This window comes from Camelus bactrianus, chromosome 11 (genome assembly GCF_048773025.1).
Source record: "Camelus bactrianus isolate YW-2024 breed Bactrian camel chromosome 11, ASM4877302v1, whole genome shotgun sequence".
In the NCBI taxonomy this organism is placed as follows: domain Eukaryota; kingdom Metazoa; phylum Chordata; class Mammalia; order Artiodactyla; family Camelidae; genus Camelus; species Camelus bactrianus.
In genome coordinates, this window is record NC_133549.1 from 16,479,411 (window position 1) to 16,502,026 (window position 22,616).

The following is a 22,616-nucleotide window of genomic DNA, read 5'->3' on the forward strand; positions in this document are numbered from 1 at the left end:
TGGGGACGTAAATGGGGTGTTGGGGGTGGGACGACGGTGAAATGTTGCGGGTCCACATACCCAGACGTCCACAGACTAAGACAGGCGTGGCCAGTCTGAGAGCAGCCCCTTCCCGAGACGACCTCCCCTCGCCTCTGCTGTGCTGTGTGTGTGTTGGACAGGGCGAGCGCGTGCTGCTCGTGTACGAGTGCGCAGTCTGAGCAGGCGTACGGGTTTGCCCATATGTGGATGTTCGTGTGTGGAGGCGCACGGGATCTGTTAAGTACGTGTGCACGTGCGTGTGTGTGTTACCTGGTCTGTGCGCGCACCGGCGTGAACACGAGGGGATGTGATCGTGCTCATGTTTGTGCACACTCACACTTGCACACGCATGCGAGTGCGTGTGTGCGACCGCGTGCGAGCACGCCCACGCATGCGCTTACCTTGAAACGCCCCGAAGGACTCGATGGAGAGCACCCTCCTCCCGGCGGCCGAGAGGCTGCGGCACAGGCGGCAGGAGGACGTGAACTGCATCTTCTCCTCGCACAGCGCGATGATGCTCTGCACACGGGCGCCAGCGGCTTAGCTCCGCCGCCCTCCCGGGAGCCGGCGCCCCCACCCGCCCCGTCAGGTGTACCGAAGCTGGCGTCCTGGGCTTACAGGCTGCCGGCGGGCTCTGTTCCACCCGTGACAGTGATAAATATTCCAACCTCTTCACAGCAGAAGTAAATAGTAAAGTCAAGCCCACATTTAAACAAAATGCAGGGCCACCAGGGCCTGAGTGAGGAGCCCACGGGCGGGGCGGGGTGCAGGGCCCGTGTGCGTGCGCGTGCGCGTGCCCGCGGGCGTCAGGGGCCGGGGGGGCCTCGGGTCTCCGCCGCGGGTGCCGCGGGGCGGCCTGCCAGCTTACCTGGAGGTCCGGCCGGTCTCCGGGGTCCTCCGCCTGCATCCGGCCCAGCAGCGCCTCCAGGTCTTGGCTTAGCTGGGGCTCGGGCTCGGGCTCCGTCACGTACTCGAGGGCTGCCTTCAGCGTGGCGCCCAGAGAGTAGATGTGAGCCTGCGGCGCCAAAGAGCTGGTGGGCGGGGGCCGTGGCCCCCACGGCGGCGCCTGTGCCCGCACACCGCTGCTCCTGGGGGCCAGGGACCGAGCTTCCGGGGACCACACCTGCTCTCTGCAGGGGGAAGCGGGCTGAGGCAGCGCCCCCCACCCCGCCCCGCGCAGTGGCGCGCTGATTCTCGGGGGCCTCACCCCACTTCACGCCTGGGGCCGGTGCTGGCCCCACTGTACCAACCCAGCCTCCTGGGGTCAGGCCCTCTCCCCACACCTGCCCTGACTCTCTTCCTCAGGTGTATGCTTCAAAAAACGTTTTGAAATTCAGGATTTTTCTATTTGTGCAGGTGAGAGCGTGGCTGCTCTGCTGGGACAGGGGAGAGCCCTGGGCTGTGTGGCTCCGGGGAGGCAGGTCACATAGCTCAGAGAAGAGGCCAGGTCCCCGATGGCCGCTCCCCCCATCCCCCAACCGGTGAGTCTCCCCCTCCAGCCCTGGGCCCACCCTGGTGCAGGGTCAACAGACAGCATGGAGGGCGGGACCCAGCATGGCTCAGTGGTGTGGTCCCTGCTGGCCCAACTCTCCCTGGGTGGCCTCGTGACCCGTCTGGACCGTCTTGCCTCCCGCTGCTGCTGGGGTTCCAGGGCTGTTTGGTTTTCACAGGCAACGGGCCGAGGCGCCCCTCTCCGGACCTGTCTCTGCCAGGGTCTGTCTCCGGGGTGGCGGTCTGTCCCCTCGCCTCTCAGGGTAGTGCCCACGTGTTGCTGTTGTGACCAGTGCTTCCTGGGACGTCCTCACGTGGAGGTCTGTGTGCATCCACGTTGTGTCCACGAGGCTCAGTCCCAACAAGTCCCAGCAAGCGGGGTGGCCCACTTCCTTAGTAGGAACGGGCGGATCCCAGCATGTGTACGACCCCCCACCCCAGGTTTCTGCAGCTCCCCCATCGCCAGGTCTCGTGTTGATTTGTGTTCCTGTGGGTATGAATGTGACCAGCATCTGCTCCTCTCTGCGCTGTTTCAGTTTCTCCTCTCCGTGCACATCCAGACACGTTGCTAGTTCCTCCTGAGCCACTGCCTTTGTGGGCGCACGCACTCTCGGCTCTTGAGGGGGCCGACCCTGGTTGTGTGTCACACAGACGTTCTCTCATTTACCTTTGACTTTGTTCGTGTGTCTTTTGACATTCAAAAATCCTAGTGTCTAAAGTTCAGCACGTGAAATTGGATAATTTTTTTTCTGTATTGACTTTTTAGGAGGACCTTCCCCAGCCCAAGACGATAAAGACAGCTTACTTCTGTTTCTTCCAATATGTTTTATAATTTGTAAGTATCTAGCTCTAATCCATTTGGAATCTTTGAGCTGGTGCGCCGTGGGATCTGGGTTTGTCCCTTCTAGTGGAGAGCCCCTGGCCCCGGCACCACCTTCCGTCCACCCTGAACCCCACCCATGCGGCCGTCAACTCCCCTGGGGGCCCCGGCACTGCTGGCCTCTCCTCCTCCTTACGCGGGTCTGTGTATCTCTCTCTCTGTCCAGACTGTGCTATTTCAGCTGTGGTACCTTCAGAGTGCATTACCATACCTGGAGGACATGCCTTTCATTTTCTCCCCAAAAGGCTTGATTCTTTTCACATTTGTCAGGTTTTTAAAAAAAATATTCGTTCCCCTCTTCCAATTTAAAAAATGGGTGGGATTTTATTTTAACAGCACTGACGCTGCAGAATTTCAGAAAGACCAACATCATACACAGTAAAATACTCAGGACAACAGCAAGACGCGTGTCCCTCGTGTGCACCCCACCTCGGCCACGGCAGGAGTCCCTCTGCGGGAGCTGTGGGACGGGGTCAGGTAAGAGGCAGAGACCTCTGTGTGGCTTGCAGACCCTTTAGCTGGACTAACAAGGGAGAAAAGAGAGGGCTCATAAATAAAATCGGAAAAGAGAATGGAGACATTACAGCTGGTAGCATAGAAACACAAAGGATCGTAAGAGACGACTGTTTACACACCAGGAAGCTGGGTAACCCGGGGAAGAACGGACACATTCCTAGAAACATACAAGCTACCAAGACTGAACCATGAAGAAATAATCTGAACAGACTATTACGCGTGAAGAGATTAAATCCGTAATCAAAAACCTCCCAACAAAGAAAAACCCAGGATTAGATGACTTCATGGGTGAACTCTACCAAACGCTTAAAGAAAATTAATGCCAATCCTTCTCAAATTCTTCCAAAAAACTGTATAGGGAACACTCCCAAACTCACGAGGCCAGCACTACGCTGACGTCAGAGCCAGCACAAGAAGCACAAGAAGCACAAGAAAGAAACAGGCCAGGGTCTCTGATGAACACGCATGTGAAAGTCCCCGACAGAGTGTGAGCAAACTGAATTCACAAGTACACTGGCAGGACCCTACACCAGGGTCAAGCGGGGTTGGTCCCTGGGATGCAAAGGTGGTGCAACATGTGCAAATCAATAACTGTGATTCACCATGTTTATTGAATAAAAGGTAAAAATCCTGATTATCTCAAGAGAAGCAGAAAAACCCTGGCCAAGTTCAGCATCCTTTCATGATAAGACCTCAGCAAGCAGAGAACAGAAGGAACGCAGCTGCACACGGCAAAGGCCACACGGGACGAGCCCAGAGCCGGCCTCTTCCCCCGCAGTGACCGGGCGGAAGCATTTCCTCCGAAGTCAGAACCAGGCCCGGATGCCCCCTCTCAGCACCTCTACTCAGTACGGCACTGCGGGTCCCAGGCAGAGCAGCGAGGCAAGAAAAGGAAGTTGAAAGGCATCCAGGCTCGATGTGAACAAATAAAATCGCCTCTATTTGCACGTGGTGTGATCTTGTATATAGAAAATCCTGGATTCCACCCCAAACCTTTGAGAACTAGTCAACAGATTCAGTGAAATTTCAGGATACAAACTCAGCATACAGAAATCGGTTACATTTCATGGGGGTGGGCGTAGTTCAGGGGTAGAGCACAGGCTAATTAGCATGTGGGAGGTCCTGGGTTCCATCTCCATTGCCCCCCGCTAAAATCAATCAATCAATCACCCTAATTACCTCCTCCCCCCAAGATTTAAAAAAATAAAATAAAAACGAAATTAGTTGCATTTCTATCCATTAACAATGAAATATCTAAAAAAGAAACGAAACAATCCCACTCACAACAGCACCAAAATAATAAAAATATTTAGGAATAAATTTAACCGAGGAGGTGAAAGATCTGTAACCTGAGAAGCAGAAGACCTTGTTGAGAGAAGCTGAAGAAGACACAAATAAATGGACTGACACCCGTGCTCCGGGGCTGGAGGAGTTAGTGTTGTTAGACTGACGACCCATTCAGTCTGCAGAGTGAACGCAGCCCCTATCAGCACCCCACGGCGTTTTCACAGACACAGGAACAACAGCCCTAACGTGCGTGTGGGACCACAGAAGACTGCACGCAGCCACAGCAGTCCTGGGACAGAACAAAGCTGGAAGCATCGCGCTTCCTGGTGTGCCTGTTACACAGCTATGGCGATCAAACCAGGGTGGTCTGGGCATAGCGACAGTCACGCAGGCCAGCGGAGCAGAGCCGAGGGCCCAGAAATAAACCCGAGCACATCCAGTCGACCAGTCTGTGCCCAGGGGGCCAGGAGTGCTGGAAGGGAGAGGACAGTCCTCAGTACACGGTGTTGGGAACATGGACAGCCACGCACAAGGGATGAAACTGGACCTCTGTTTACACCGCTCACAAAAATTAACTCATAATGGATTAAAGACTTAAACATAAGACCTGAAGACCATAAGACTCGTCAGGGGAAAAGCTCCTTGACACTGGCCTTGGCAACGAGCTTTTAGATGTGACACAAGCACGGGCACTCAAAAAAAAAATGGGGCTACAGCAAACTGAAGGGCCTCTGCATAGCAAAAAAGGAGACAACTAACAAAATGGAAGGGCGGCCTATGGAACTGTAGAAAAACATTGGCAAACTATCCGTCTCATAGGGAGTTAACACCCAAAACATATAAAGAACTCATACAATAGCAAAAAAAAAAAAAAAAAAAAAAAAAACCTGATTAAAAAACGGGCAGAGGAATTGAATCAGCATTTTCCCAAGAAATATTCCCCAAGAACATTTCCCAAGACTTCTTTTCCAAGAAGACATACAGATAAACAACAGGCACAAGAAAAGATGCTCAACATCACTCGTCATCAGGGAATGCAAATCAAAACCACAGTGAGCTGGCACCTTGCACCTGTCAGAACGCTGTCACCAGGAAAACAGCACATGACAAGTGCTGGTGAGGACGTGGGGAAGGGACCCTTGTGCACTGTAGGTGGGAACGTAGACCGGTGCAGCCGCTGTGGAAAACAGTACGGAGGTTCCTCAGAAAGGTAGAAACAGAACTGCTGTACAAGCCAGCAACCCCCCTTCCATGTGTCTGTGTCCGAAGGAAAGGAAATCAGGATCCGGAAGAGACGCCTGGGCCCCTGGCTCCCTGCACGACGCACGGAGGCCAAGAAGTGCCTGTCTTGGGATGAATGCATGAAGGACATAACACACACACACACACACACACACACACACACACACACACACACGGGAACGTTACTCAGCCACGGGAAGAAGGATGGCCCTTGAGGGCGTTGTGCTAAGTGAGGTAAGTCAGACAAAGAAAGACATACTGTGTGATCCCACTTAGGGGTGGAGTCTGAAAAAGCTGAACTCCTAGAGACAGAGAGCAGGGTGGAGGTTGCGGGGGGGGGGGGGTTGGGGGGTCGGGGACAAAGGACATAGACTCCCAATCACAAGATGAGTGAGTTCTTGGCATCTGATGAACAGCACGGTGACTGCAGTTAACAGCACCGCACAGACACTTCCGAGCTGCTGAGAGAGCAGACGTGAAGGTCCCCACGACCCAAGCGGCGCTGATCAGTGACGGGGATGGTGCTGGGGTGCCAGCCAGCACCCCCGCGGAGACAGTTCTGAAATACTCACGTGTATAGAGCCATCAGGTCGCAGGCCTTAAACTCACACAGAAGATGTCAATTATGTCTCAGCAACGCCGGGAAGAAAATTTGGTGTAGGGCCAGGGCCGGTCGCCGCGTTTTCTGGTGTCCTGTTTCCGCGTCTTCAGCACCGTGGTTCAGTTTGCAGTACAGCCCTCCCTGCTGTGTCTGCCATGCTTTCTGCAGCTGCGGTTGCCGTATAAACGGGGCAGTTTCCATTTCATCTCTGACTGGTATTTCCAACTCGGCTGACCCAGGAGAGGACGACCTGCTTGCACGTGGGGGAAACAACAGGGAAGCCGGGGAGAGTCACCGACCACTCGCCACGTGACTCAGAGCCATGCTCTGCGTCGCTCTGGGTGCAGGTTCCAGGGGTGTTCAGCTTTGAGAGCTCCCCCAGCTGCGTGCTCGGGACACCCCGAGACACCGTGAGTCCAGTTCCAGACACCGCAGCAAAGTGAGGCTTGTCATAAAGCGAGTCACACAGAGGTTTTGGTTCGAGTGGGTGCAGAAGTCATGCTTGCGCTCTCCTGCAGTCTGTTCGGTGTGCAGTAACCTCACGTCTAAGAAGTGCTCACCATCATCTGGGCTTTCAGTGACTCGACATCTTTCTGCTGCTGGAGGGGCTTGTCCCGGTGCTAACGGCCGCTGACAAACCAGCGTGGTGGCAGCTGAAGGCTGGGGCAGCACGTTCTTCAAGTAAGACAACACTGAACCAGCCACATCAGCCGGCTCTCCCTTTCGTGAGCGGTTTCTCTGCACGCGCAGTGCTGTCTGACGGCACTGGGCCCACAGCAGACGCCCGTCCGAGCTGGGGTCCAGCCCCTCACACTCTGCCGCTGCTTCATCTGCTATGTTTATCTCGTATTCTGAATCCTTTGTTGTCATGTCAACAGTATTCCCAGCATCTTGACCAAGAGTAGGTTCCATCTCAAGAAACCACTTTGTTCACCCGTGAGAAGCAACTTCCCATCCATTAAAGTTTTACCGTGAGTTTGCAGCAAAGCAGCCCCATCCCCAGGCTCCACGTCTGATTCTGGTTCTCTGCTGCTTTCACCACGTCTGCCGTGACTCCCCCACTGAAGGCTGAACCTCTCAGAGTCACCCAGGAGGGCTGGAGTCTACTTCTTCGAAAGTCCTGCTCACGTCGTTTTGACCTCTTCCCGGGAATCACGGATGTACCTGCTGGCATGTGCAATCTGTCCCAGAAGGTTTTCAGTTGCCCCTGCCCGATCCCTCTGAGGGGCCGCTGTCTACAGCAGCTGCAGTCCTATGAAACACATTTCTTAACTCATAAGACTTGAAAGTCACAATGCCTCCTGGATCCACAGGTGCAGAGTGAGCGCAGTGTTACAGGAAACCCCGGGGACAACGGTAACGGCGCTGAGCGTCCCGTCAGGGCTCTGAGGTGACCAGGGACACTGTCACTGAGCAGTAGTATTTTGAAAGGAATCTTCTTTATTCTGAGCAGTAGGTCTCAACATGGGCTCACAATACTCAGTGAACCACGCTGTACACAGATGTGCCGCCATCCCGGCCTTGCTGGCCCGTGCACAGAGCACAGGCAGAGTCGGTTTGGCACAATTCTTAAAGCCCCCAGCATCTGCAGAAGGTAAATGAGCACTGGCTTCAGCCTTAAGTCACCGGCCGCATGCGCCCCAGTGCATGACAAGAGAGCCAGCCTGTCCTTGAAGCTGTGAGGCCGGGCGCCGACTCCTCCTCTCCAGCTGTGAGTCCAGGGCGGCGTCTTCCTCCAGCAGAAGGCTGCTGCGCCTCCTCGATTCTCTGCTGTTTAGAGGAGCACCTTCGCGAACCACGGGAGCCGGGTCTCCGGGGTGACTCACTGCAGCTTCTCCACCGCTGCCGGCTGCTTCACCTGCACTGCGACGTCCTGGGGACAGTCTCTCCTTAAACCTCACGAACCCGCCTCTGCCGGCTTCAGAGTCTCCTTCTGCGGCTTCCTCACCTCTCAGCCTTCACAGACTCAGCGGGGGTCTTGCTCCGGGTTGGGCTTTGGCTTCGGGGAATGCCGGGCTGGTATGATGCCCATCCGGACGCTCAGCCCCCTCCATCAGCAGTAGGGCCGCATTGCCTTCCCGCCACTCATGTGCTCACTGCAGGGGCACTTCGGTCTCCCTCACGAACTCTTCCTCTGCCTTCGGCTGAGTCCCAGCTTCCGGCCCATCTTGCTTTCGACAGGCCTTCCTCACTGCGCTTGACCACTTCGAGCTTTGGACTTAAAGTGAGACGCCTGCGACTCTTCCTTTCACGTGAACACGCAGAGGCCATTGCAGGGCTATAAACTGGCCTAATTTCCATATTGTGTCTCAGGGAAGAGGGAGGCCAGGGGAGGGGGAGAGAGACGGGGAACAGCAGGTGGGGAAGCTGTCAGAGCACACAACATTTATCCATTAAACCTGCCATCAAGCAATTACAATAGTAACATTAAAGGTCACCGATCACAGATCACCACCACGGTATCATTGTAATAAAAAGTTTGAAATATTGTGAGAATCACCAAAATGTGACACAGAGACACAAAGTGGGCCAGTGCTGCTGGGAACACGGCACCGGCAGACTCGCTCGACGCGGGGCTGCCGTAAACCTTCAGTTGGTACGAAACGCAGTCTCTGCAAAGCACAGCGAAGCGAGGTCTCCTGCATCTCAGGACAAAGAGGAAGCCCCCAACGCGTTCTTTCAGAAGAAATCCCAGCAGAAGTAAAGAAACACTTAGAAGAGAGAGGCGCTGCAAATGCTACGTGCGAAACTCGTGTTTCGAGGGAAATTCTGGGCTTCAGGTGTTCACACGGATATTAGAGAAGAAGAAAAGGGTGGGGCCGATGAGCTGGAGTTGGGAGAACTCACCAAGAACAGGCACAAGAAGAAAGAGGCTGGAACAGAGGAGCAGAGCCACGGAAGGGGACAGAGACAGACCAGGAAGCACCACATGATGCGAGCAGGTGACGGGGAGACGCCCACGTCCTGAGGCATGGGGGGGGGGTCTCGCTGGCCAACATGGGGTCTGCTCTGAGGCGTCTGTGCCCTAAGGCAGCCTGCCGTGTCCTGCCCGCCACACGCCGCACAGCTGCTCCAGCCACCAAGGAGAGGAGGCACCGGAGGGTCAGAGCGGAGTCACTGGGTTTCAGGCGTCCAGGTGGGGGCTGGGTGGACCTCGTGGATGTGGCTTTAGACACGTTCCCGCATCACCGAGAACTTGATTTTCTGAACTGCGCCAAACCAGCCGTTCTCAAAACAGCACCGCCAGCAGCTGCCACCTGCAGCCTCACGGTCTCAAGGTCCCCCTGCAACTGGGCAACCCCTTGGGACCCCCCAACCAGTCCTCGCCTCACAAGCACCTTCCTTCCTGCCAGCGCCAGTCCTCAGTCCTGACAGACCACGCGCGTAGCTCTGCGGCTTTCGCCTTTTCAAGCCCCATCTTGACGTCTGGAGAACTGGCCTCAAGTGCTTTCTGAGTCTGTGTCTCCCAGGCTGCAGTCCTCATTTGGCCCAAATAACACTTTTTTTTTTCCTATTAAAGGCGGTTGTTGGGTAATTCTGTCATCAAAACTAACAAAATATACACCCCCCTGGCAAGGCTGGCAAGAGAAGGTACAAATAAATCATCCACGGAGTGACCGGGGGCACATCTGCAGCAACGCAGTGACTGGAAGGGACGTCACCTGCGACTTTAAACACACAGGCAAAAGTGGATACATTTTTAGAAATATATAGTTTACCAAAAAGCTGACTCATGGTCAGAGAAACATGGTGCATCCTATATGGAAAACAGTATGGAGAGCCCTTCAAAAACTGAAAACAGAGTTACCATATGATCCAGCAATCCTACTCCTGGGCATGTATCTGGAGGGAACTCGATAATTCGAAAAGACACATGCACCCCAATGTTCACAGCAGCACTATTTACAACAGCCAGGACATGGAAGCAACCTAAATGTCCAAATGACTGGATAAAGAAGTTGTGGTATATTTATACAGCGGAATACTACTCAGCCATAAAAAAGAATGAAATAATGCCATTTGCAACAACACAGACAGACCTAGAGATCATCATACTGAGTAAAGTAAGTCTGACAGAGAAAGCCAAATATCACATGATATCACTTATATGTGGAATCTGAAAAAAAGACACAAATTTTTTTACAAAACAGAAAGAGACTCACAGACATAGAAAACAAAGTTATGGTTACCAGTGGGGAAAGGGGGCGGGAAGGGATAAATTGGGAGTTTCAGATTTGCAGATACTGACTACTTTACGTAAAGCAGATAAACAACAAGGTCCTACGTACAGCACAGGGAACTGTATTTGACACCTTGTAGTCACCTATAATGAAAAAGAACATGAAAAGAACATATGTATGTGTATGTATGACTGAAAAATTATGTTGTGCATCAAAAATTGACACAACATTGTCACTGACTATACTTCAATAAAAAAAGAAAAAAATGAAGGCAAAACAGATGAATCCTTCTGTTATTAAAAACAGAGCAGCAATTAAAAATCTTTTCTCAAAGGAAGCAGATGGGTTTGTAAGTAAGTTTGACCAGAGTTTCAAGGAGCAGATCATCCCTTTCTCACTAAACCATCACCCAGCAATGGAAGCGGGCGTTTACGTAAGACCAGAGTCATCCTAGTGGCAACACCAGGGAGGGTGGGAACTGCCAGTCCACTGGTGGAGAACACACAGGACCCAGAGCAGGCGCTGGAAAATCGAGTGCGGCAGTGCGAAGAGAAGCTAAGACACTGCCCTTCAGGTCTCCCCAAGTAGGAAAGGAGACGGATGTGGAAACGTTAGAATCTTAATGGGATTTCACAAGGAGCAGAAGCACTTCACGATAGGGTGTGGTCACCCTGGCACAGCGGGGAACTCACAGAGCTGCAGATATGCTGAGGGAGGTGGGAAAGGCTCCCCTTAGACTCCAGGAGCACTCTCGGACCCTGCCCCACGGCTGCTCCTGCCTGACACACAGCAGGGCTGGGAGGGGGAACTTGGCACCAAAGCTTTGGACAGGCGGGAATGACACTGCTACCTCTTGCTGGTGATGTGATGAGTTACACTGAAAAGCTAGCAGAATTTATAAGTTACTAGAAATAATAAAATAGTTTAGCAAGATGGCTGGATGTAAGATTAAGATGTTGCAGCGAACTGCATTTCCATAGACTTGCCATGAAAAGCAGGAAAATGTGATTACAAGGATGGGGTCCCTGAGGCTGTCTTAGACCCAGTCATTTGTACCTCCAGCTCCACCCCCCATATTGCCCCTATACCCATGGTAACCACTGGTTTGTCCTCTGCATCTGTGAGTCTGCTGCTTTTTTGTTATACTCACTAACTGGTTGTATTTTTTAGATTTCACATATAAGTGATACTATACAGTATTTCAGTATTTGTCTTTCTCTGACTTATTTCATTTGGCATAATGCTCTCCATGTCCATCCATGCTGCTGCAAATGGCAAACATTCATTCTTTTTTATGGCTGAGTAGTATTCCATGGTGTGCGTGTGCGTGTGCGTGTGCGTGTGCGTGTGTGTGTGTGTGTGTGTGTGTGCGCGCGCACGCGCGCGCACACACACACATCTTCTTTATCCAGTCATCTGTTGATGGACACTTGGGTTGCTTCCATACCTTGGCTACTATAAACAATGCTGCTATGAACACTGGGGAGCATGATTGTTATTTTTAAATGAATTAATAGGTAAACTTTTTATCCATTTGTCCATTTTAACCTGTACTACAGTAAGTACTGGATAGATAAAACCCACATACTCAAAAGTACTTAACTATTTTTAGGAGCGTAAAGGGTCCCAAGACCAAGAAGTCTGAGAGCTGCTGCCCTAAAGGAAGTGAGAAGCCACGCTGCAGAGCGGACAGACACCTGCAGCCCTGGCACAGGGCTGGGAGCACGTGGAGAAAGCATAACAATCGAATAGCAATGGACTTTCCCACGGACGGATCCCCGCCTGGTCACTCGCAAGCCCACCTTCCTGATGGCGGGAATGCAAACCTAGGAAATCTCGGCAGAACCGATCCCGGAGGAGGGGGAGGCGGGGGTGTCTCCACGTGCCGGTGGCAGTGCACTCTAGAGCAACCACGCAGAAAACAGGTGACCATCACCCGCCCTGCCCTGTGGCCATCCTGCCGCTGGGAAACTCTCCCCGGACAGACGGACTGACGCGAGGGGGCCACGCAGAACAGGACCCCCTCTCCCCTCCCGGCCGCCCGTAGGCCGGCGTTTCCCCACAAATGACACAGCACCCAGCGCAGATGAGTCTTAGCGAAACCGTGTGGAAGGAAGTTCCAGACGCTACCGCGGAGCACGAGGCTCTTTCCGGAAAGTTACCAGGGCACAGACGGGCAGGGCCTGCGAGGCGGCCCCCTTCTCCACGCCCCCCAGCCCTTCCTGCGGGGCTGTGATGCCCGCCGCGGCGCACAGGGGCCTGAGGGTGTGCGCGGGGGTGCCCAGGGGTCCTTCCTGCTGGGTGCCCCCCGAGAGGCCTCGGCGACTTCAGCCCACATGTGGGAGCCCGTGTGGGCCCCGCTCACACTAGTGAGTGATTCAGAAGCCTCTCCCTCCGCAGGGTGAGGGAGCTGCACCCACGGATCCTCAGAGAAGCCGCGAGTCCCGCCAGCCACCACTGGTAATTTTAGGCACTTTTAGCATCTTAAATGTAGTCAGTTCATACCCGAGAAAACATGCCACGCACTATATGACAAGCGTGCACCCAGATACAGCACGTCTGGCAGCCATGGTGGGGCCCCTGGCACCTCCCCACCTCCTCGGGACGCCCCCAGCTCTGTTCCCCGTGGCACTGGCCCTTTTGGGGTGGACCCCATGGCCATGCTGACACCAGGTGATGACCAGTGGGAGAGACGTCTGGGGGGTCCACCTGCTGCCACTCACCTCAAAGGTGTTCCCAGTCACATCAAACTCCGGGGGGACAAAGGCTCCCTCGGGGTCATCTGGGGAGGAAGAGAAGGCGCCAGATCACCCCTCCTGAAGGCCCTTGTGCAGGGCCGTGTGTGCCAGGGCTGCGGTCATGAACACCCATCCGCAGGTCCTGAGCCCCGCGAGGGTCTGGAGATCCCTCCGTGGTCACCCGCGCTTGGATACTGTCGTGGGGGGCCAGGGAGGGGCGGCGTCCATTGGGCCGCATCAGCGCTCACGTTCAGCCCCAGGCACCTGCCCGCCCACCCCGCCCGGGCCTCACCGCTGAGCTGTTCCATGAAGCACACATTCCCGCTGGTGTTGAAGGCCAGCGTGTCGGGCGTGATGCAGAGCGTCTGGAAGATGGCCGAGTGTGCAACGCTCCTCATGGACAGACTGCACTCCAGGCACACGGCCCAGGCCTCCTGCTCGCTGAGGCCGCTGTCCCGCAGGGAGAGGATGTCGGCCAGGGACACGTTCTCCTGCCGAGACAGGCCTGGGCTGAGCCACCAAGGGCTGCCTGCAAGGGCGGCCGGTCTGGGACAGGCCCCGATGTGGAGACTAACTCCAGGGAAGCAGGAGACGTGGGGCAGCAGTTCATTGTCTCATCTTACGTCAGGAGGGAAGTTTCTGGCAAGGTCTCAAACCTCCCCCCAAACCCAAAACACCCAACAGAACGTCATCTCACGACTCCCTGGACGGCAGAGCCTCAGAGCATCGGGTGAGACGCCAGCTGCTGCTGGAGCAGGTGTTCGCCCTGGAGCCGGGACCTGGGCCGTTGTCCCCCGACGTCGCGGCCCCAGCTCCAGCGTCCCAGGCTCACGGGCTCAGCGGCACCTTTTTAGGTGGTAGCAGGTGAAAGAAATGGAGGGACCCGCGGGAGCTGCCAACACAGCCTGTGACAACCACGTGACGTGCCAGAGGACGACACCACGGCCAGAGAGCAAGGACAACAGCTCTAGCAGAGGACGGCCCCGGGACCCTACGCACAGCGGCCCCACCTCCAGATCCGACTCGTGTCGTGTCACCGACACTCATGCTCACACACGTGCACACCCACCACCACACACAACATGCCAGCGCACTCCGTCAGGCACTATGCGCACATGGACACACACACCAGCACGCCCTCCCCACACGTGCACAGACTCTCACCCGCTTATTTACTGACCAATGCACGGACACACGTGCTCACACGTGCTTGCAAGCCACACCCGCACACTCACACCACCGAGCACACATGACCCATGGGCTCACACACACCGCTACACACCCCTACACCCTCACAGCAGATGCCCTGTACCTCTCAGCCCTCTTCTGGTCTGCTTGACGGCCTGATCATCTGTGTGTGTGTGTGTTCATGCACTGCCTGCCTGGTGGGGGTTGGCTGGGAGCTGAGACCTGGATGAGGCCTGTGATGGGCCAGGAAAGGGCGTGGACACCCAGCCTGGGGGGGGGGTGCAGACTGGGGGTGCGCTGGGGGGTCATGCATACGAGCGGTCCCCCGTCTCCTGTCCTCCATCTAACTTCTGCCTCCAGCCTCAGCTGCTCCACCCACCAGCACACAGGGCGGTTCTCAAGTGTAGCCAAGCTGTCAGGTCCTAAAGAGGGCCTCCCTCCTCCAGCCCTTGAACTTCTCCCACCTGCATTGCACAGGATCCCCACCATCACAGCAAGAGAGATGCCAGGTCTACAGCAAGGAAGGAAGAGACAGGATGAGGAGCGGCTGTGTGTGCATCTGGCTGGGCAGCGTGTGGCACGGGGTGGCAGGAAGGGGACCAGAGCTGGGTCTCCCCGTGTGACTTGGCGTGTCCCACCGTCTGCTGCCTTCTCTCGGCTCAAGGAGGGGCTCAGGGACGTCACTCCGGGGCCCTCCCAGCTCTTTCCACGGGGCAGGGTGGGGTGAAGGGAGAAGGCTGGGGAACAGAAAGCCACAGGCCTGGGAGACCCCGAGAGCAGAGAGCCCCTCACTGGCCCTTGTGGGGAAGGTGGCCTGGGCTTTTAAAAGGAGAAACCAAGACAAAAGGCAGAGCAGACGATTAGACTGGGGAGGCCAAGAGGGTGGAGAACCCAGAAGTCAAAACTTCCAGACCTCCCTGCTGTGTTCCCAAGGTTCTGCAGTAAAAGGGCTTCTGATCTAGGTGAACCTGGCACCTCTCTGCACCACCCAGGACCCCGCAGGACCCAGGAGAGCCGCACACTCCCGGAGATGCCTGGGGGCCTGGTTAGAGACGCGCCTTGGTGCTGTGGACCCACACACGTGCGCGCGCGCGCACACGCACAACACGCACGTGCACGCACACATGCAGACACACAGAAGCACGAATCAAGCAGCAGCCTGAGGGCCCCATGGCTGCCGAGGAGGGTGAGTCTGAGCCGCCGCACTGCGGGGGCTCGCCGACTCCCTGCTGGCTGTGGCTCACACCGACCAGCCCGCCCGCCCACTCACCCAGCTGTGACTGGACGTGCTGCCAAGAGAAGGGAGCGCAGGTCAGGTCTGCCCCTGGGGCACCTCAGGGCCCCCAACATGACTTCCTGCTCAGGTCCAGGCCCTGCGGCCCCTGCCCAGTGGAAAGATGCCCCAGTGAGGTGGACACCCCCGAGGGAAGCCAAAGGCCAACACTTCTTCATGGGGGGCACCTACAGGGAGTATTTATTCATGGGGGAGCATCCTCCACTCAGTCAGGATGGCCTCAGCCCCTCTGAAACCCCACTGTTGCAACGGGAAGGCAGGACTCAGCTGGAGCAGGTTCCAGGACAGAGCTGAGGGATGCTGCTGGCCCCTGACTCACCGAGGGGAGGTCTTGCCACATGATGAGGGATCCCAGACCCTGGGCCCACGGTCACCACCCTCTGGGACCCGCCACCCACCCCTCTGGTCCACCCTGCTCTGGCCCAGGCAGGAAGAATGACCCTCCCCTGCCTGAATCCACGGCCCAAGTAGGGCAGGAGGGAGGGCTGAAAGGCCTTGGCTAATGGGCCGAAGACAAGGACAGAGAGATGGGGAAGCACATGTCGGCCGCTCAGGATCTCGGCCCACCAGCCCCTCAGAGTTCCAGCCCCAATGGACCAGAGCTGCGTGGCCATCCTGCCAGTCTCTGCTCTTCCCGGGAAGGGCCCCACGGCCCCGAGTCTCACGCCAGGCAGGCCCCGATCCACACCCAAGTGGACTGTGCCTGGAGGCCTGCAGGGGCCTCAGGGCCCGAGGCAGAAGCTGCAGAGGGGGTGACATGCCACGAGAAGCTGGCCCAGGCTGCTCCAGATGCCTGGTTCCAGCCCCACCTCCGGGGACCCAGGGGCCCGCTGGAGGCTGGGGGACTTCCCGCCTGCTACTGCCCCCTGGTCTGACCTGGTTGTTGCTGGCCAGCCTTCAGAGTCTTCATCTCCCAGGTACAGACCCAGCTCTAAGGGCAGGGCCAGAAGGTTCTTCAAAATCCAGTCCAGCCCATGGGGCTGGCATCCACCCCTCACCATTCATGGGGTCCCCCAGCTGTGAGCGCCCCCTCTGCCTTCAAATCCTTAGGCCCAGCCCAGCTTCTGGCTCAGAGATGCTGGGGATGTGCTGCTGGACTTCGGACAGGTAAGAACCTCCTTTCCCTCGGTGGAGTCTGGGGATGGGGAGATGTCTGCCCCCGAAAGCCCCAAAGGCCAGTGGCACCGCTACCTGAGATGGCCTGGTGCCTGCGTCTCCCGCAGCAGCTCTGCCTGACCCGCACCCCCTGACTCTACTTGTACCAATGCAGTGGAGCTGCCTGCAGGTGGCCAGAGACCCGGCTAGGCTGCAGCCTCCAAGACCTCCCCATGTCCCCGGGGGTCTCCAGCCCAGAGAGTCCTCATGCTCAGGCGCCGCCCACGGGCCACCTGTCTCTGGGTAGGTGCCCAGAATAAAGTGGCTGGCACTTCGCTATCCGGTGCCAGACTTTTCCAAAGAGGCTGCTCCACCCCAGCCTCCCACCAGCAGCCAGGGCGGGCTACCGCTGCCCGCTCCCTGCCAGCCAGGGCCACGCTCCAGCTCCCTGGTTCTCGCCAACCTGGTGCTTGTGGAAAGGTATTCACGGTGGCTGTGTTTTGAGTTCCCTGGTTACAATGGACATCTCATTATGTTCACCAGCAATTTGGATTTTTCTCTGGGGTTGCAATGGGGGACGGAGGGTCCAGGGGCCCCTGCGGGGGCGGGGGTGTCTGCAGGGTTCTACTTCTTGAGCTCACTGTACAGTCAGTTGAGATAATTAGCTTTGTAATTAGCACATTCCTGTGTCTTGTGTGGCTCGGACTGTCCCTCCCTGGAAACTTCCCTCCGGGGGCTCCTTCAGCACAGCCCCCCCCCGCCCCCTTACACAGAGAGTCTTTTCGGATACACCCTGACTACACAACACTGTAGCAGGCAGTCACAGTCCCTAGTGGAGATTTAAAACAGTCAACGTCAACCACACCAAGTGTGCAGGGAGCACAGGCTGGACCAGGGACAGGACGCTGGTGGAAGCCCTCAGGACAGACCTCCAGGTGTGTGAGAACATACCAAGGCAGTGCCTCTCTCTCCAGAGAGGGGGTGAGAAGTTTGAAGGGCCCCCTGAACCCATTATGGACGCTACTGCACTTTACCCAGAGGCCTCGGTCACAGGATGATGGGGACCCCGGCTGCTCCAACCCAGAGTGGCGCTGGGGACACTCCTTCCAGGAGAAGGCATCAGGGAACGGCAGGAGGGCAGGCGTGGGACTGAGGCTGTGTGTCCAAATCCCGGCTCAGCCCGTCCTGTTTGTTTGGCACCATCACTGACTCGGTGTGCCAGGCATGGAGGAGGCCCTGCGAGTGTGGGGAAGCGGATGCAGGGAGGCTCCGAGGGAGGAGCCACTTTCTATGTCTGCCTCGGATGGTGACTTGGGTGGGAGGTGAGTCCTCCAACAGATACTTCAGAGATTCGTCCTCTGGGGAAACGTTTGAAGGCTGTGGGCTGGGAGCACCCTTTCTTTCTCCATCAGAGCCATGGAGATATCCAAAGGTTTATTTATTTCCTTGCCTCTCCTCTCTGCAGGCTTCTCTCTCGCCAAATCCAGGCCACTCTGGGGGGCGGGGGGAGCAACACGAAACCCTGGGGCACTGGCTCAGCGGCCCCGCCAGTAGCCTGGAAGGACCGCTCCTAGAGCATGAGCCCATCCGTCCTCAGAGCCGGCCCTGCAGGGACGTGGGGGTGGGGCATGCTGGCGCTACGAAGCCCCTCCGGCCCAGGAGGGCCTGGCCGGGGCTGCCTCGCTGGAGGCCTGGCCCAGATGGGCAGGTGGGGGGTCTCGCCGCTCGGAGGGGAGCATCGCAGCCCCTGCTAACGGCCCCACGGCGCCAGCACTCCTCAACAGATGGGGGCTTGTGCCCACGGTGGGCGTGGCGGGTGCTCTGGGCAGACCTCACAGCCCTGGGAGACCAGAGGGTCTTCCTGGGAGCAGCTGCGTCCTCCGGGGGCCACCTCTGGTGGGGAGACCGTCTTGCTTAAGGGGCCACGGAGTTTATTCATCAGACCCCATCCCACAGCCTATGGGGCACTGGAGGGTTGCCTCAGCTGCAGGGACAAGCCCAGGCCAGTGGGGACGGCTTCTCTGATGGAGTCGCAGGCAAACTGGCTCCATGGGCACTTGGCCCAGTTAGTGGCCGGAAGCCCCAAGTGGCAGAGACCCAGCCCCTCTGCTCTTGAGATTGAGGGGCAGCCTCAGGACTTGGGCTCCTGACCAAAGGCTACTGTTGTCCTCAGGAAGCAAGAATCAGCCCTCAGTCGTGGGGGGCCTACCCCCACCCCCGCTCCTGAGCAGTCTGGCCTGATTGGGCTCTGCTGCCCGGAGCCTTCCACTGACCTCCTAGGGCGCTGGCATGCTCTGCTCCTGCCCCGAAGCCCACCTCCACACTCACCCACCAGCATTTGTAATCGGGAGCCCACCCTCGCAGAGCGCCAACTTCTGCAGTGACAGCCCACCGGCTGCTGTCCCATATGGCATTCTGGCGTCCTGTTCCCTCCAGGCAAAAATGTTAAAGGCCGGTAGGGGTTGGTGAGAACAGCTGCCAGGACCTGGCCCAGGGCCGGGGGCCTGGGGAGGCTGGAGCATCTTCCCGGGGAGGGGGGAGCTCTCTGCGAAACCCTCCGTGGGGGATGGGGTCCCACCATGGGGCGGGGGCTTACCTCATCCTCTGGCAGAGTAGGGAGAGGCTCGAAGTCGTAGAAGTCTAGGTCTTTGCCATCCTCCTCATAAAAATCCGCTGCGGCCGGGTCCATGGCCTGCATCCTTGGAGCGCCGGCGGCGCCACAGGCTCGGCCACCGCCTGAGCCGCCGCGCTCGCCCGGGGCGCACTGACCGACGAGATCTGCGCCGAGCCGGCGCCCCCTCCCCGCCTGGCCTCGCCCCCACCGCGGCCTCCGCCCCCGGCCGGCCGGCTGGCTCCGCGAGGATCTGGCTCAGCTAGCCGGGCTGGCTACGCGCGCAGGGCCGCCATGGCAACGCGCCCCGCACCGCCCCCCGCGGTCCCCGCCCGCCCCGCCCCCGGTGCGCCCCGCCCGCGTGCGCTGCCGCAGTGTCACCCGAGCGGGGGACGGGGGTGGGGAACACCTGGGCGCGGGACTGGGGGGCTCCGGACTCTCGGAAGGCGGCGCTCACTTTGGCTGGCGCTTGGGGACGGCGAGGGGCTCCGAGGGCGTTCTCTGGGACTTCGTCCCTGGGGGCGTTGGCCGCTTTCTGGGGAATGGGGGGGAAATGCACGGGGCGGGGTGGCGGCACCGTTTGGGGGCGGGGCCAGTCTTGTGGCCGGTGTTCCCGAGCGGAGTGGTGCTGCAGGCTGCTGCCGGCGCCCACCTGGGCACACGGGTGGAGGGCTGTTCCCCACCCCAAGGAGAGTGCAGGGCGAGTCGTCCCCCCTCAGCCGGGTCCCCCTTGCCCCCGCCCCCTCCGGCCGAGGGGCGGGGCTGCCGCAGTCCCGGGGGAGGGGGGGGGCTGCAGAGGCGCCCAGGCCAGCCAGGCAGGCGGGGCGGGTGTTGGCCAAGCAGGGGGGGGGGGGGGCCCGGAAGGTAGGGATCGGGGAGGGGACCCCTCTGAGCAGTTGGGGTCTGGCCTGCACCTTTCTTGAGTTACAGCCCCATGGATGACACTTGGGGACCTGCAATTACAGCTTCATTCGCACCTCGCCAGCGGGCCTCCTGGCTGTGGAAAGGAAATGAAAAGAACAATGTCTCCTTCAGTTTGGCAGCCCAGCTGGCCGGCGACTAACCCCTTCACCACCCCATTAGGGCCCACTGGCTGGGTTTCCTCAGCACTGGGGCAAGCCTTGCCCCAAGCTGGGGCCTGTGGCTGGGCGAAGAGCAGGACCCCCCAACCCCAGCTTGGCAAAGAGCCAGGGTGCCCCTCTGCCCAGTGAAGCAAAGAGCCAGGGTTCTTTCTCTGAAGCCTTGCAAGGGGCCAGGCAGCACATGCCCCACTTTTTCTACAGGAGGGTGGATGGTGATCTCCTTACCCTGTAAGGCATGGTGGGTCCCCTGTACGCAGGGCGGAGCTGTGGGTCATAGCACCCACCAGGGAGCAGGCACTGTGGCCAGGCTGTTAGCTCCCTGAGCGCCCAGCCCTGTCCCCACTGCCGAGCCTGGCCAGGCACACAGCAGACACTCCACAAATGCTCCCTTGTGAATGCGTCTGGCTACGACAGGCCCTGCCAAGTGCAGAGGTGTGGGGGACCTGTTCTGTCCTGAGTCAGGTCTCGTGGCCCTCGGGCCCTGGGATGTGACATCTGTGTGGGCCAGAGCAGCCAGGTCTCAGGAGAAGCAGGCGGGCAGCAAGGCGTCAGGCTGGTGGCCAGGGTGCTGGGCAGCCAGCCAGTCACCTGAGGAAGAAATGGGTCTGGGGGCTTGGGAGCTGGGAGCAGGGGTGGGTGGGGAGGGCAGCAGCTGGAGAAAATACATCTCAAGACGTGTGTCTGGGTCCCACTGGTGGGCAGCGTCAGAAGCCAGGGCAGGAGGCCCTGCCCCAGGACACTGGGGCTCCCGCTGCACCCTGTCCTCAGACCCTGGGGCCATGGAACTAAGCGTCCTGGCTGCAGGGCCCTGGCGCTGTTGGGTGGGCCTGCCCCTTCCCTCTGTCCAGGGCTGGTGTCGAAGGCTGTCAAAGCCCGAGTGTGGCCTCAACGTCCTTTACCTGCCACTGAGCCTAGGTGCCCTCTGAGGGGCCTCGGCTGTGGGGCACAGAGGAGGACGTCAGCTTTGTCATATGCTTCTCCGGTCTCCGGCGAGGACTGAGTGCGGGGCCAAGGTAACCCCTCACTGCAGGAGCCGGCTCATGGCAAATGCTCCTGGGCTGAGTGGTGCATCTGCTTCAGGAAAAGGTACAGCCAATTTGGGCAAAAGGCAGAACAAACGGGCTGCAGATGCCAGCTGAGTCAGGGCTGGCTGTTATAGCCTAAACGCGCTCAGTGGGCATTTCCCAGCTCCTGGGTCAAGCAGGGACCAGGGTGCCTGGGCCAGCAGGGAGGGCCCAACGGAGCCCATGGGAGGCACTGGGCAGGGGCCACCCTGGCCTGCCTTCTACCCACCTGCTTCCCCTGAAGAGCTCGTGGCCAGTGGAGTGACACACACCTTATGCTGGATGCTTTGTTAGTCTCACTGTGTGTTTGCGTGTTTGCCTGCATTCAGGGTGAGCTTTGCTCTGCGGAAGGGTGTGGTCCTAGGGCCTCAGGCTTGGTGGACGCCCTCAGTGTGGGGACGAGGGCTTGACTCTTGAGGTCAGAGCAGATCTGGATTGGCCACGCCGGAGCTGACGAGTCGGCACAGATGGCACAAGGAATCCAAGCAGCCCCATGTGCCCGAAGTGCACTGCACGCTCAGCTCCGGACAGGGCCAAGAGTCCTCGCCAACGGACTGCTGGAGGGGCCCCTCACTCCGGCCTCTGTGCCGGCCTCTCCCCACCACCCACGTGCCAGCACAAGCCCAGTGAGCGAGCCTTTTTCCCCAGTAGGAGCCGTCAGTCCTGCAGAGGCTTCCTGGCCACACGGTCAGCTCCACAGCCAAGGCCGTGACTTGGTGATAGCCCAGTCTTCTTACTGCTCTTCCCTGGTGGGCTGCCTCACTCCCTGCTCCACCCCTTTCCTCCAGGACCCCCCTCTGCATCCACCTCTGCCTCCATGCAGATCCCAGCCTGAGACGCCTCCATGCCCAGGCTCAGCCCTCCCACCCCCGTCTCCCCCCTGGCCAGTGCCCACGACAGGATTGTTTCTTCCGCGGGGGAGCGGGGTTTCAAAGCCTTGGCACCCGTTTTCTTCGAGAGAATTTTGAAAAGCTGTCACATCACTTAGAAGTTTTGAAATTGACATCTACATTTTTCAAAAAATAAAAAATGTAAATAATCGCAAAGAATGTAGTATCTGGTGTGGTATCATTACTGACATTTTGAAATAAAGCTGCTAGTCACTCTGGTGAATGTATCCGAAAGGCTAAAAACCAAAGTGGTTTTGATACCCACGATCAATCACTTAGGAAAAAACACATAAACATGTTTTTTAATAGTCAGAAGTCTCCATCGTAACATTTTCCTGAAACTCATTACAGGCATCTAATTCCGGCCAGAATTTTACCCTCCTCTGATGGATTTTTAAGCTTGAGAGTTTCTGTAGACCCTCGATAAACTTTGCC

General features: G+C 57.8%; 1 protein-coding gene across 5 annotated transcripts in view; it reads right to left on the bottom strand.

Annotated features, from left to right (window-relative positions):
• Nucleotides 1–19,387, bottom strand: part of KNDC1 (kinase non-catalytic C-lobe domain containing 1) — a 54,415-nt gene extending 35,028 nt beyond the window's left edge. For 2 of the 5 annotated variants that reach the window (XR_012510017.1, XM_074373330.1), the window contains exons 1-5: nucleotides 19,131–19,387; nucleotides 13,250–13,448; nucleotides 12,943–13,001; nucleotides 890–1,036; nucleotides 423–540 (exon numbers count right to left, since the gene is read on the bottom strand). Coding sequence is in view for 4 of the 5 variants with exons in the window: in XM_074373330.1 (XP_074229431.1) it covers nucleotides 423–540; nucleotides 890–1,036; nucleotides 12,943–13,001; nucleotides 13,250–13,448; nucleotides 19,131–19,232 (625 nt within the window). In the remaining variant the exon portion in view is untranslated. The remainder of the gene's footprint in view (nucleotides 1–422; nucleotides 541–889; nucleotides 1,037–12,942; nucleotides 13,002–13,249; nucleotides 13,449–19,130) is intronic. The other 3 variants (XM_074373329.1, XM_074373327.1, XM_074373328.1) reach the window with 2 other exon arrangements.
• Nucleotides 19,388–22,616: the final 3,229 nt, after the last annotated feature.